Genomic DNA, 14819 nt, shown 5'->3' with positions numbered 1-14819 from the left:
TCAATGTTATCAAGAAGATTAATACTAGTATTAGGGTTAATAATATAAAATAATATATACTATGGGATTTTCTTTAAGAGAGGAAACAATTATTTAAGGAATGAAAAGTGCGTTTGATTTTTAAAATACTCTGCTCCTTTTAACTCTGGAAAACGTAATACAAGCGACAAGGCTATAGAACTATATCTTGCAGCAGGGAGGGGAGGGGCCTGGTGGGGGGGGGGGTTGGTGGTTGGCGTCTTATTTTGTTAAGATACCGGGTATATATAAGATAGACAGAAAATGGACATTTGAAGTTGGGACTTGCTGGGCCGGACTGTTATTGATTTAGAGAAGAGGTTGTACGCAAAAGCTTTGTAGTAATTATTTACAAAAAGACGCCGCTGATGATGATAGAAATATGAAACTTACAATGTATCACTTGACAAAATATCATGCATTGAAAATGACATTCTTAACCGCCTATAATTCTTCAGTTAAAGCGAGTGAGTTTTAGGGGTTGAGATTGTCCAATATCAATATATATCATATATCAATATATGACATTATGCAGTGCAACGCTTAATGATTTTGCTTTCATAAAGCGGGTTTTCATCATTAGCAGCTTTTAAAAAGCATAGTCATTTCTCTAATGAGGAAAGGTACAATCTTTTGTATGAATAAAAAGGATAATAAAATAAAAGACACTGCTTTCCTTATAAATTACGACATTTTTAAAAATGAAATAATATTATTATATCAACTGTTTGAATACCTTTAATCAAAGATATATAAAGATTAACTTGGAATCATTTTTAATATTGACAATAAGATTAATGGTTGTGAATTAAAAGGTATACAATATAAACTGATTTTATGCCACATTATGTTCGTTTACATTAAATGTTGCAATAAGGAATGATGAAATTTAAGACAGATAGTTCGTGATATTTTATCCTTGATTATTTTAGATGACAGGATGTTAAACACAAGGAACTATCTTGGATGAACATGACTACCACAGTCAAACGTAACGACAGATTTAGTCGTAATTAACTGAGCTGCTGATTGGTCCCTGGTGCCCAACAGACTGGATCTATAAATAGTATCCGCCACTTCTGTATGGCAGAAATATATAGGAGATCTTTGTGATGATTAAAACTCATTTAATACGATATATGATGTGTTTATGACGTAAAAAGTATTTACTTTTTAATTTCCTTTATTAAAGTTACGACATTTACGAGGGTTGTCCCAAAATTTCGTAGACTGAGCTCAAATCTTTTCAAGAAATTAATGTATCTTTATAAAATTTTCAGGATGGATAAAGCGTGTTCTTGGCAGATAAATTCCGAAGTTTTATTATGTTTACTTGAAAACTTTTCGAGTTATAGGATTTAAAGTGATATCCTCATCTAGCACCCGGAGCAATCTGCAACGTCAAAAAATAAATATGTCAACGCTTCAAATTTTTTGAGAAAATATTTCAATTACCAGGATCAAATTCTTAAATTAAACGAAACGGTTATAGTTGTAAATGTGAAAAATCTTAATTACTATGATATGATCAAACATTAAAATATGTAAACAAAATATATGCATGTACAGGTATAAAATTATAATTATTTGAAAACACTATATTTCTATTGGCTTTTCTTCTGTTTTCTCTAATGAAGTTGCACAATGGAGTTCTTGCCCATTTCTTAGCCATGTCTTTTATTTTAGTTACTGTTATTCACATATACTTAGAGAAACCGTTTTGGTCATTTTAAATACTTACGACGAGAAAAAGTTTCCTAGTGTACCAAACATTTATGACTGGTACATTTCTGTGAGAGTGAATTCAGGATCAAAACACTTGAACATAGTCTAGTGCGCCGCCTTTGCCAAAGCAGCTGCCATTTTTCAAAAAGTCGGATTTCAACCCCATGTTTATTAAACGTTGTAAAATTCATATTTATCAAAGCATACACACCAAAATTTGAGGAAATATAGTAAATAAAACTATATTGAGAATTTTTACCTACATTCAAAAAATACAGGGTAGTAATAACTTTTCTGTAGGATTTTATATATAATATACCAATTTTTAATTGTGACGTTTGGGTATTACGCCGCCTTCCTACACCAGACAATGAAATGTGTCTTTTAAATTAGATTAATTTGAGTAGTTACTCCATATTTGTCCATAAATTTATTAGATAGTGTTGGTTTAATCTATATACGAAGTTTCATTAATGTATGACATAGGGTTCCTACAATACAATGCTTGTCTACGGAATTTTGGGACAACCCTCGTAGTCTGTTTTGAGATCGTCCATGATTTTCATGACGTGTCACATGTTTCATGATAGATTGTGATTAAATTTATCTAATCACATGGTTTCATCCACAAAGTAAAGATTTTATATTAATATGTCATACATTTCTTTATACCCTCCTAATTACTTGTTATGCAATGGTGTTTCTGATCTTCTTTTAATATTTTATTTTTCATTAATTATTTTATATTAAATTTTCTAAAGATATCCCCATTTAAAACTTTGACCACAATCGAAGGTTAAACCCTGCATGAACAATGGGAGAGGTGTGGTGTTGTGTCTTACTATAAATAGAATCAACCTGCAAATGCATGGGGATGCTTATGTTTCAATGAAAATAGTCTCGCTTTTTTTCTTACAACAAAGGCCCTCTCCATTTCTTATGAGATTGATTGTTTGTTTTTGTACACTGTACCGTGTCATTCAGTGTTATTCTCCAACAATATTGATCCCCATCCTATCTCCATCCAGGGTTCTCTAAAGGTATCTACACTACCTGCTGATACCTACATATTGTTGAATGACGGGTTCTACAGATGTTTTTTTTTTAAAGATATTAACACACCCATTCCCTCCAATTTCTAGCATTCCGATTGTCTTGAAAATATTGCTGCATTTACATCCTCTCAATGCATACAGCATTCTTAAGACGATATCAAGTTGAATGAAGATCCTCTATTTTAACCTCCAACACACCACATATTAAACTCAATGATTTGATCAAAATTTACTTATATACATTGTATATATCTGAGAATTATTTTGATATAGAGCTTTGTATCGTGTGCCTATAATCGGATCTGTGGAAGAGGCTAATAAATATATATTATCTTCATTCTAAGTGATATCGTTTTGCAAATTTTCAAGATCATCGATTAGGCATTGCAGACATGCCCTAGGATCATTATCAGTATAATAAAAAAATCACTTTATCCTATTTCTCTTTTCTCTTTTATAAATTAAAATTTCTAGAGTTTAAAAGCAAGTATTAACTCACAATTAGTTTCGAAGAATCACTGGACAAATAACGACAACTCTAAGAAGCATGCTTATTTTTGTACAAAACAAAGATTCACGATCCTTCAGATCATTTGATGAACTTGCTCTCGGGTAAAAGGTTTTTTTCATCACCGAGACCAAACAAAAATGATATTGAAGTAGATATTTCTTTTAGCTTCACACATTTAGTCTGTTTTGAGATCGTCCATGATTTTCATGATGTCACATGTTTCATGATAGATTGTGATTTAATTTATCTGCTTAACACATTTTGTAAGATAAAACAACGTACAGTATGCAATGAACATTTTTAATGTATATCAAAACAGGTTTTGCTATCAGTATACCAAAGCGTATAAACTGTAAATAGATGTGAAATGGAAATGTTTTAATTATACAGGTAAACAGTGACTTTTTTCTTACGACTTAGAATGTATCGGATGTATTTAATGTATTTTATGACTGAATTCGGCTTCTGCAAACTGCTTGTACCCAATAACACGGATGTTATTAACAACATAATGTTAACATACGTCGTGTCATCAATAAAGATATGCCGTAAATTAACTCAACAAACATTAAAGATAATAAAAATATAGTGATACACAAGTTATGGCTTTTTTTAAAAATCCTTTTTAAACGAAAATATGATGAACTAATTTCGAAAAAAAAAATTGAAAACTGAGACAATCTGTCCAGCTCCATCGATCCATCACTGAACATTCAGGCCACATGTGTACATATATTAATCCCCTGCTTATTATTTATTTATTTATTTGCTTTTGGGGTACGCATACACAGTAGTTTACCAAAAATATTTCACTAGTTACTCTGATTCATTTAAGATAATCATATAAATAATATTTAATTTTGAAAAAATAAATCATACAATTCGAAAATTATATTCAAAAAAAAGAGCATGCGATTGAGTATAATTTAATTTCCGAAAATAGAGCTACAGTTAATTTTGATAATCATTCTCTGCTTGACCATAGTATAATTATTTCATTTATTTATTTTATTATTAATTGATCAATTTATTCATTTATAAATTACTTTATTTATTTATTCTTTTCCTTCTACGCTTTAATATTTCTTTTAATGACGGAAAACAATTGGATAAAGCTTTCTTTTATCTTTTACGGTTGAAGTAATCTTATCTTAGTTAAGAAACCGAAGAAGAAACTCGGAATAGCTCAGTAGTTTCTTTCTATTGTAAAGATAAAAAAGCAAGGGTTTTCGAATATACACGATAAACGCAAAACACGATACACGATTGAAACTGATAAACCATCTACACGATAAACGCAAAAACACGATAAACGGAAAACACGATAGAAAACGCAAAAACTGATATACGGAAAACGCGATACGATAGGATACACGCACGATACGATAGGATACACGCACGATAGGACACGATAGAAATGTAAAGAATAACGATGCAGGTACTGTATGTAGGTGCAATATGTTAACCCGATTTTGTTAATAATGAATTAAAATAAAGCAAGTGTGTACACATGTAATATATTGTATTATTACATTCACCCATTAACTATCGTTCATTGCCTTTGTATAGCTTGTATGACCCCACCCCTACACATTATGAAAATTGTACGCCTTTAACAATTTAATTTCATTAAATGTATTTACATGGTTCTTGCATGTTTTAATATATTATGTTTATTTATAAACTTGTACAAATTTAAACTTAATTTTACTCATTAATAGTTTAATCAATCATTTATATCAGATGTAGTTGTTGGTACACTTGTAGAATTTCTAATAAGAGTTACTGGGCAAAAAACTCAAGGCATACTCTATTATTTATTATTTGTCATAATTTGACAAAATGTATATGAAGTAAATTTAATACTCTAAGCATACTTTTTTTTACTAATTAATTGTTACAAAATGTATAACAAATTAATCTAATGCTCTAAGCATACTTTATCATTTATAAATTGTTATAAATTGACAAAATGTATATAAAGTAACTATAATACTCTAAGCATGCATTATTAATCATAAATCGATATATATTGACAAGATGTATAATCAAGTAAATTTAATACCTTAAGCATACTTTAATTTTTTTAATTTGTTTATATGAACTCTTTAAATATTTGTAACTGTTAAGAATTTAGGGCTAAAAGAATAAAACTCCCATACATCACCTTGAATCAAACAGTATCGTTTATATATATATATATATATATATATATATATATATATATATATATATATATATATATATATATATATATATATATATATATATGAATTAATTTCTATACAGGGTATACAGGTGTATAAATTTCTAACGCACTTAAAATATTTTTCACGTGTGTTCCGTGTGATTTACAATTTTGTATATATTTTTGTTTCATTTTGGTCATGTTGAAAGCCTAGGATGATATTTTTAGCATTCTAATTACAGCTATCAATCCTTCTTGTAAATGTCGAAGAATCAATGTCCCCGTGAAGTTTTATTAAACAGTTTTCTTTATTTAATGAATTACATAAATACAGTTTACAGTATAGAATGATCTGTATTGTCCAATGCAATGCCATTCTACTCTATAACTAGTAATCTCATAACATTTATTTTCTTTCAGTTACTCCCAATCAAATGGACCAATGTAATTAGGAAATTCAACATGTTCATAAACATAAAAACACAAATAAACTAGTTTTAATTCATTTCCTGGTTTCAAGTCCCGAAACGTTTTATCAGGTCCCAAAATAGCGGCGTCCCGAAACATCCGATCTTATATTTAATCTTCAAACACATTAGATTTTTTTCTACCCAATGTTTAAAAAGGTTAATATATCTTGATGTATAACATTTGAATGAATAGGCTATATTTATGTCAATGTTCGTAATGAACAACATCGAACATTGAAATCAATACGTCAGAGGAAATTCAATTTCCTTAAATATTAGTTACGAAGGACCACATTCATTTTTATCTGCCTATGGTTCTCTTCCATCTGATTTTTCTATTTTTGCGTTTTTCTTCCGTTACAATATCTTTAAATTTATCATTTAGACCTTCATATTTTAGTTTTTAGACTTTAAACCTTCAAGATTTAATCAGTTTTCCTTTCTCTGCATATATGTTTTTTTCCGTTTTTTTTTGAATTTCTTCCTTATTCTTAATTTTCATATATTTTCCCATAAAATAAATATATATATTTTCATTTTAAAACATTTCGTAATTAATAAAAACTGTCATATCTAAACATGAACTCCTCTAGTCTCAAATCTCTGCCCACTTTATTTGCTCTAATAACGAAAATATGTTGCATTGCAACTACTTTTTTGTATAGTCTGAGTCATATACCGTAAATCTGGGAAATTTTTGCTGTAGATATATTTTTAGCAAATTTGCGAGTTCATTGCATTCGCAAAAATATTTTTCTTAAAAATAAATTATCAATAAGAAAATGTAATCAAAGCAGTGGTCATTCGCAAAATTTTGAAACGTAAAAATTAATCAACAGCATTTTTACCCGAATTCGCAAAATAAAATCGACGTAAAAATTTCCAGATTTACGGTATATTGATATTCACATTGTGAAAACTATAAATAACTCAAAAATTTGGGACATAATTTTGAAAATAAAGGATGGTAACTCCTTTTAAAACAAGTCGTTCTTAAAATATTTTAATGATTGTATTCTTCTTGGTAACTTAAATGCAGCACATATTCGGTCCATCAGTAATGATATCTAAAATTAAAGTCAAATATTATACTTTCTTTTTCTTCCTTCAAATGCAATTTCTGATCAGGCGTATTCATAAACACAAAATATCTAATACCGAGTCTTCTGAACCAAAATATCTAATACAGAGTCTTCTGAATTCAGAATTACTTATGTTTAGTCTCCCTAATTGAGAATAACGTATCTATACCGAGTCTTAGGACTAAATTAATATAAGAGCAATCCATTGTTTCTGTCTGTAATCTTATTTATTATCAGCGTGTGTTATAGTATTTATACTATATTTTAGCTAGAAAAACTGGAAACGTAAGCTTTTACACAGAAACTTATTATTGTTTCGTGCACATGAGATTTGCCTAACTAGATCTCTACATTTCGTATCCCGATTAAATAAAATGATTAATGAATATTAGAAATTCAAACTGGACAATCTGGATCGCAAAGGGTTCAAAATGAATGTCTAAATAGCGTATATAAGAAATACATAAAGTTAATCTACTATGTGCATGTGCAGGTTGTTATGGAGCTACTCAAAAGGAGGTTGCAACTGCATTTAGTGTACATCAATTGGCTTTGCAGCGTACATCATCACCAGCTAAGAACACGAATGACAGACGAAGAACTGACCGTCAACGGGTTACCACACACAGACAGGATCGTCAGACCCTCAGTCTCCCTTCAGCAATCGATTGAGAACTGCCGCACAAACTGCTGCTACAAATGCTTGTTGCTGGTTGAAGAAATCAGCATAAAAGTGCACAAATTGTTTGCAAGAGACTGAGAGGAGTTGGCGTTAGTCCTCGACGTTTGTACATTGGAAATCCACTAGATCTGAGACGTCGCAAAGTACATATCGTTATGCCCCTAGAAGTAAGGGGGCGATGACAATGACATCAACTTAACTTTTAAATTAGCAACAAAGGACATGTTAGATTTTTATCACAACACAACACACGCTGAAATTACTTTAAGAAATAAAGTTTAAACTGAAAACTTAGATTTTATGTTTAATCTGAATTTACATGTATGAGTTTTTTTCTTGAGTAAATATAAATTATTAACGTATTATGATAAATTATGAATCTTTTTCTTCAAAAAACTATCTTAATAAGAGTTTTTCCTTTTAAAAAAACTCTTGAAACTGTTTATTGTCAAAACAAGAACAAAAGGCATTACAAATTCACTGTGTATTGATCATGTGTGTATATGTTTCACTGTGTGAACCTGTGAATGCTTGTAATTTTTAGGAAAAAACATACCTAGAATTAGTGGAGGGATAGGATCGCCCCTTACCTGATATTATATGCCTATTCCATGCATAATAAACTTGAAGTCACCATTATGTCATATTTGTAGAATTTCCTGCATATTTAAGTCATTTTAAGGGGGAACCGTATTGAATTATTTCATTGGATGAATTTTAAACTTCCCTGGTAAGGGATCTATAAAGCTGTGGGTATATTCCAGAAACGCTCTATCCCAGAAACGCTTTACTAAGACAGCCTAAGAAAGCAAATCATGGTGCCCAATGGTGTGGGTTGCGCTCTTTGTGTCCAGCTTCCTGTGTATAAGTTCCCAGTACATTTATGTGAATGAAAAAGACGACTGTGCCAGTAATAGAGAGACAATGGAAGAAATTCGAGGACTTCTGATCCAACAGGGGAGGATCCAAGAATCTGTTGATTCCCTCAGGCAGAGGATGACGAGACTCGATGAAGATGTTCACATCATCAAGAAAGGCAAATCTCCCTTATTCTTCCACACTCTTATCTCTCTCTCTCAAATTTAGCTCGTGTATTCATTGATATGATTTTTACAATATTATAAATGTATCATTTTTTAAATTCAGATTTCAAGCGAAATTTGGATTGCCAAGAGCTCTATATTAACGGAGAGATACAGTCCGGGGTATATACTATATATCCCTTTGGAACCAAGAGACTTGTCAACGTTTTCTGTAATATGGAGTCACAGGGCGGAGGGTGGACAGTAAGTTCTCTCCCCCCCTCTCTCTCTCTTTAAAGCATTTTTATAGTTTACCCGTTCAATGAATAAAAGAGTAGCAGGGAACCAGGGACAACTCGCCGCAGGACAGCTCGTCCTATTATAGAGAAAAAATACCCACATAACTCTTTTTCTTATAAATCGCAAGAAAAGTTACTATTATTCAATAACATAAATTTAATATGCAAATCTACAATAAATAATTACAATTGTAATATTTTTTTTAGTTTGTATTCTTTTCACGCATTTACATCCTATTTTTTGTACAAAGTTAACATAAATATATGCCTGAAATATTTACTATATTTTCCATTCTTTATAAAATTTTATCCTGATTCTGTCAGGTATATCATATTTTGAATGTTGATAAAATAGTTCTATGCCAAAGTTCATTTCCCTAGGTGTTAAAAGATGTTAATTATTTCATGACGACAATAAATAAGGGGCTTGTTGTCTAGTGGGGGGGGGGGGGGATTGCCTAGCATTCAGTAGAAGGACAAACATATTGGATTTCGATATATGAAAGAATTAAAGAAAGCTAAATATCTATATGACTAGAAAAAATACATCCATTAGGCCTGAAGGCTATTTGTTTCTGTTTATATTCATCCAAAATTACAAAATCGACAATAAAAATTTTGCAAAACGCCCCACATTGTAAAGGTACGCATATTTCTATATTGTTGTTAAATTAATATTATGAGTACAAAGGATACACAATGTTAATATGATGTTTATTCGTTTATTATGATTATTATTCCATTATATCTTTTAGGCAATTCAGAGACGATTGAGCGGATCAGTGGCTTTCAGCAGGACCTGGGCGGAATACAAACAAAGTTTTGGGAACCCAGCTGGCTCTTATTGGATAGGTAAAATATGGTCTTTTATTAAAGAAATAAAATTTTAGACATACATTTAGTTATGTTGATGAAAATAATATATTTCCTATGATATAAATTATCATTATAGAGATGCCTTTACATTAAGGACAGACGAGCCGTTCCTTAATAATAGATAAATTTTTCTAAGAATTTGTCATTGAAATATTGCTACTAAAACATGTTTATACACAAAAAATTGATGTACCTTACCAGGTATTTCTGCAAGATACCAGAGGTAGTTTTTCTTATATAATCCTTTGGGGAAGAAAAAAAAAATTGAATTTCAAATGTTAAAGTGTTTGGATTTTTTAAAAACGTTTAGAAAATGGTTTAGAAATCAAAATGCTATTAAAATTTTGAATATTTTTCATACATTACAAAAATATCCAAAACTAATTTTGAGGAACATCTTGTCTGACCTTAAATAACCAATCGTGTAAAATGCTGACATGACCTCTCTGAAAAATATTTTGAATTTTATTAGGTTGTATCAAACTAAGGTGTCCCCGTAATGAACTGAATTATGCATTTCTGCTAACTGTACTAGAACAATGATATATTGAAGGACATGATGTCATTCACCAGCTGACAAAGGGAAATAACTCAGCCCTCTATGTCTCCATAACTTTAAGAAAATGGTACAACGTTGTATGAACTTTAAGAAATGGTACAACGTTGTATGAACATTATCAAAAGTTCTCTGTGTCTGAGGAAACTAACAACTACAGACTTTTTCTTGGAGGTCCAGCTACGGGAACACTGGGGGTGGGTTAAATATGGGACTATTAATGTGCAGAGAGAGAGAGAGAGAGAGAGAGAGAGAGAGAGAGAGAGAGAGAGAGAGAGAGAGAGAGAGAGAGAGAGAGAGAGAGAGAGAGAGAGAGAGAGAGAGAGAGAGAGAGAGATGTCTATATCAATAAATTATAAAGAATACAAATACCAAAATTGAAAGTAAAGTTCTTTTGATGATATCCAATAATAACAATTCTTTAAACACCTTTGATTCTCATAACTTCTTAATTTAAATCATTTTCTATGCTGACTGTTCGATTAAAACTGGTGAATTAATAGGGTGTAAAATATAAAATTTTATAATATAGTTTATCTTTATTTCATATATAATATAAACAAGCGCAAAAAGTTCATAACGCTACGTATTCACCGGATTTGAGACCGAATTCACCGGAGCGTCCATGTGCGTGCAGTGTCATTGTGACTTCACAGTCAACATTGCAAACAATGATTGCGACGGCCGAAGCCAACTATGTATCTGAGCAGGAAAAATAAATTAGACAAACCTATCATAGGATTATTTTTAAACACACATACGCATAACGAAACTCGTAAAGGAAAACACGGAGGTTACAAACTGTAATCTGGATATGTTTTAAAATTTTCAACGACGGAAGTTCGTAAATTAAAATGGTGCCGTCCTGCAGCCTTCAAAGTCTTATCTATTTAAATTCGGACTATATAATTAAACAATCATTTCTACACCAAAGGAGTCCATAATTGTATGATATATAAAATGATATTTTTTTGCATTAACTTTTATTGTTATATACAGGAATTATCTTATATAGTAGTAAATGTGTAATATTTAAAAAATATAGATAAAACTTTATAGAAAGGAATAATCTGATTTGATATAGTTAGTCATGTAATATTTAATCCTTGATACTGTACATTATATCAAATAAGTTGATATAGATAGTCATGTCATATTTTATCCTTGATACTGTTCTTCATACAATATAGATATATTTGATATAAGAAGTTATGTAATACTTTATCCTTGATACTGTTAATTATATCATGTAGATATAGTTGATATAGATAGCCACGTAATATTGTATTTTTGACTACTGTAGGAGACCGTATGCTAGACACAGGAGAATCTACCACCAATCTGTCTGGGATGAACTTTTCAACCCCAGACAGAGATAACGACAAAGCAAGTATAGGGGGCTGTGCGGTTTATGCCGGAGGGGGAGGAGGCTGGTGGTATAACGTGTGACACTCCGCCAACCTTAACGGTCCCTGGTCCCCGGAACACTGGGGCAATCCGTGGTATCCGCCACTTAGGTCTGGTAGTGATATAACGGAGACTATCATGATAATAAAACTTCACTGACTGTGTTATATTATACAATAAAATATACTTTTCGAGGTCAACTTAGTGAAGTAAGGATCCGAGGTGACCTGACCTGACCGAGGCCCTGATGATCCCTGGTCCTCGGCTAACTGGGGCAATCCGTGGTATCCGCCACTTGAGTATGGTAGTGATATAACGGAGACTCTCATGATGATAAAACCTCACTGACTGTGTTATATTATACAATTAATTACCCCTTTCGAGGTCAACATGGTGAAATAAGGACCCGAGACCTGGCCCACCAGTTGACCTGACCTAAACGAGGCTCTGACGATCCCTGGTCCCCGGAGTTCTGGCTCAGGCCATGGTATCCGCCACTTAAGTCTGGTAGTGATATAAAGGAGACTGTCATGATGATTAAACCTCACTTACTGTGTTATATGATGTGTAAATGATGTTTTACTTTGTGGTTTATATTGTTGATTTAAGACTTTTGATCGACATCACGCCATTCAGTCAATCATTTGGTTTATTTGATGTTCATGACGTGTTAAATATTTCACTTATACATGTTCATACTAAATTAGATGTTGGTGTTATAATTCTACTCCTAATGGTGTTATCTCTGAAATAATGCAAAGTATTGTTGTTATCTATTTTATATAACTATGTTATCTATTTTATATAACTATGTAATGAGTTTCGTTATATCGTCCTAATATGTTGTGTAAAAACTGATCTAATATTACTCTGTAATGAATTTCTTGATACTGTCCGATTATGTTCTAAAAATATTTTTTATAAACTTATTATCCAATAAACTGACTGCGTTAAACGTATCTTTCTGTAAAAAGGTTTTGTTTTAATCTTACTTTATCTAATATCATTATTTATCTGATGATATTATAAATTAAGAAATAACTATGCTTATTTCTGATACACTCTACGAATTTCAATTTCGTGAATTTTCAAACAATCCTAAAGAAGGAGGTTTTTTTTAAAAAGAAGTTAAGTTGTATATATGGTGAATACATTTACATTTGTTTCAAAAACATATATATTTACAGTACATGCACATGTATTCTGTTTATAAAGTGTTTGGATAGCTAAGGCCTTCATAACACCATAACAAGGATCACTAAAGGTCTATATACAGGTATGAATTTTATGTTAACATTACAAACGGTGAACGTCGTTTAAATGTTACTGTATGATAAAATTAGGTTCGCAGTGGTTTTCCATAGGCGAATTTACATCCCTAAGAGTTATCTTTCGTTGTCGGCGTAACGCTCCTTTATCCCATTTTACCCGTATCGTCAGAGTATGAGGCAACATGAAAAAAACATAATGAACATACTTATATAGATTTTATTTCTATAATCCTACTAACCCATACAATTATAGAGGGAAAACAATGTTTTACGCCGGTTGACCCCTGATTAACAACGCAAAGAGGAATAACTTTAGTAAATGTGAATGTCTTCTATTGTAGTTAAATTATATAATCTAATTTTAATTGTTACTTTCATATATAACAGCATGGTCGTGACAAAGGGGGCATGTCCTACTTCAAATTACTTTTTATGGTTCAGAGAATAGATAGAAAACATACACAACATGTATATGCATGTGGTCCCTCAATAAAATGCCTGATAACCTTTTTTTTTAAAAAAAAACATTTGTGGCAGTGCTCCAGAAACTAACAAAAAATATTTTATATAAGGGGTAAATTATGGAAACCTCACAATGAACTATATTTCTATTCTAATTGAGATAAAATTCATAATTTCAATCAATGGACCTCGAACTTCTATGAAAACAGAAAAAAAAAATTAAAAAAAAATATTGCGAAGAACTCAAACCATTGTAGGCAGATTCAATTTATTTTTTTTCAGAAGAAAGATAATACATGTGTATGAATTATAGGGTTTCTTATCTATTTCCACCTGTAAAACTGTGATTATCATGTGACATATTGTCGTCGGAGGTAGAGAGCATGTCTTTAAAGGGAGGGAACACGTTTTTGATAAACAACTACCTTCTAAATCTGAGGATTCTTGGATTGAAGGAGATGAATCATAACCCTAAAAATAAATATAAATATGAATACTTAGGAAATAATAATAAAAATTATTTAGGACTAATAATTAGGTTAAACAAGAACACACCCATTACTTTAATCACATATAGAGACAAGGTCCAAGTCCGGGGTCCACGTCATAACAAAAAAAATACACAACCTAATGTTTTCAGCATATTGAGTAATATTCGTATATATTTATGGTTGGCTATGTGGATTTTTTAACATAATAAATCATGATCTTTTATGTCCCGTCTTACTGCCAGGGACCATGTTTTAAGAAAAAAAAGATTCCATTTTCTGGAAAATATTTGCATATTGGTGACTCGGTTCATTCACCTTGTGTTTTCTATGGTAAATATTTTTGCTTTTTCATTTTTTCCTCGTTTTAAATTCGATTCCCCAAACAAGCTCCCTTTTACCCCAGGTACCAATATTTGAAGAACCCTTTGTATACACTTTGTCAGGATTCTTTCAATTGTCATCTTTTTTCGTGATGTGATTCTTTAGAAAGAAGTCATTACATTTTTTAATATTGTATTGATTTTCCTCCTTGGAACAGATTTCTAGATAATCGAAGCTGGAGTTGGTTTTCACTCCATACAAGCTTCTTAAGAATACCTGGCCAAGTACTGACAAACTTAAGCAGCAAGCTAAATGTCCTACAGAGTAGATACTTAAGTTTCTAGAGAATGAGAGATTCAGAGAGAGACATTGGTAAATATTTT

At 31.2% G+C, this 14819-nt stretch overlaps 1 protein-coding gene across 1 annotated transcript; it reads left to right on the top strand.

The window, feature by feature from the left end:
* The first annotated feature begins 7143 nt into the window (after positions 1-7143).
* LOC134265206 (microfibril-associated glycoprotein 4-like) lies at positions 7144-12180 on the top strand. The gene is made up of 3 exons (XM_062747461.1): positions 7144-9017; positions 9808-9904; positions 11788-12180. The coding sequence occupies exons 1-3, from the start codon at positions 8856-8858 to the stop codon at positions 11931-11933; spliced, it is 405 nt and encodes a 134-aa protein (XP_062603445.1). The 5' UTR covers positions 7144-8855; the 3' UTR covers positions 11934-12180.
* The last annotated feature ends 2639 nt before the right edge of the window (positions 12181-14819 follow it).

Source organism: Saccostrea cucullata, unplaced genomic scaffold (assembly GCF_032062105.1).
Source record: "Saccostrea cucullata isolate Sc308-1 unplaced genomic scaffold, CSIRO_AGI_Scuc_v1 ctg3143, whole genome shotgun sequence".
NCBI classification, from domain to species: Eukaryota; Metazoa; Mollusca; class Bivalvia; order Ostreida; family Ostreidae; genus Saccostrea; species Saccostrea cuccullata.
The sequence above is the reverse complement of the archived record's forward strand: the minus strand, read 5'-3'. Positions and strand labels throughout refer to the sequence as shown.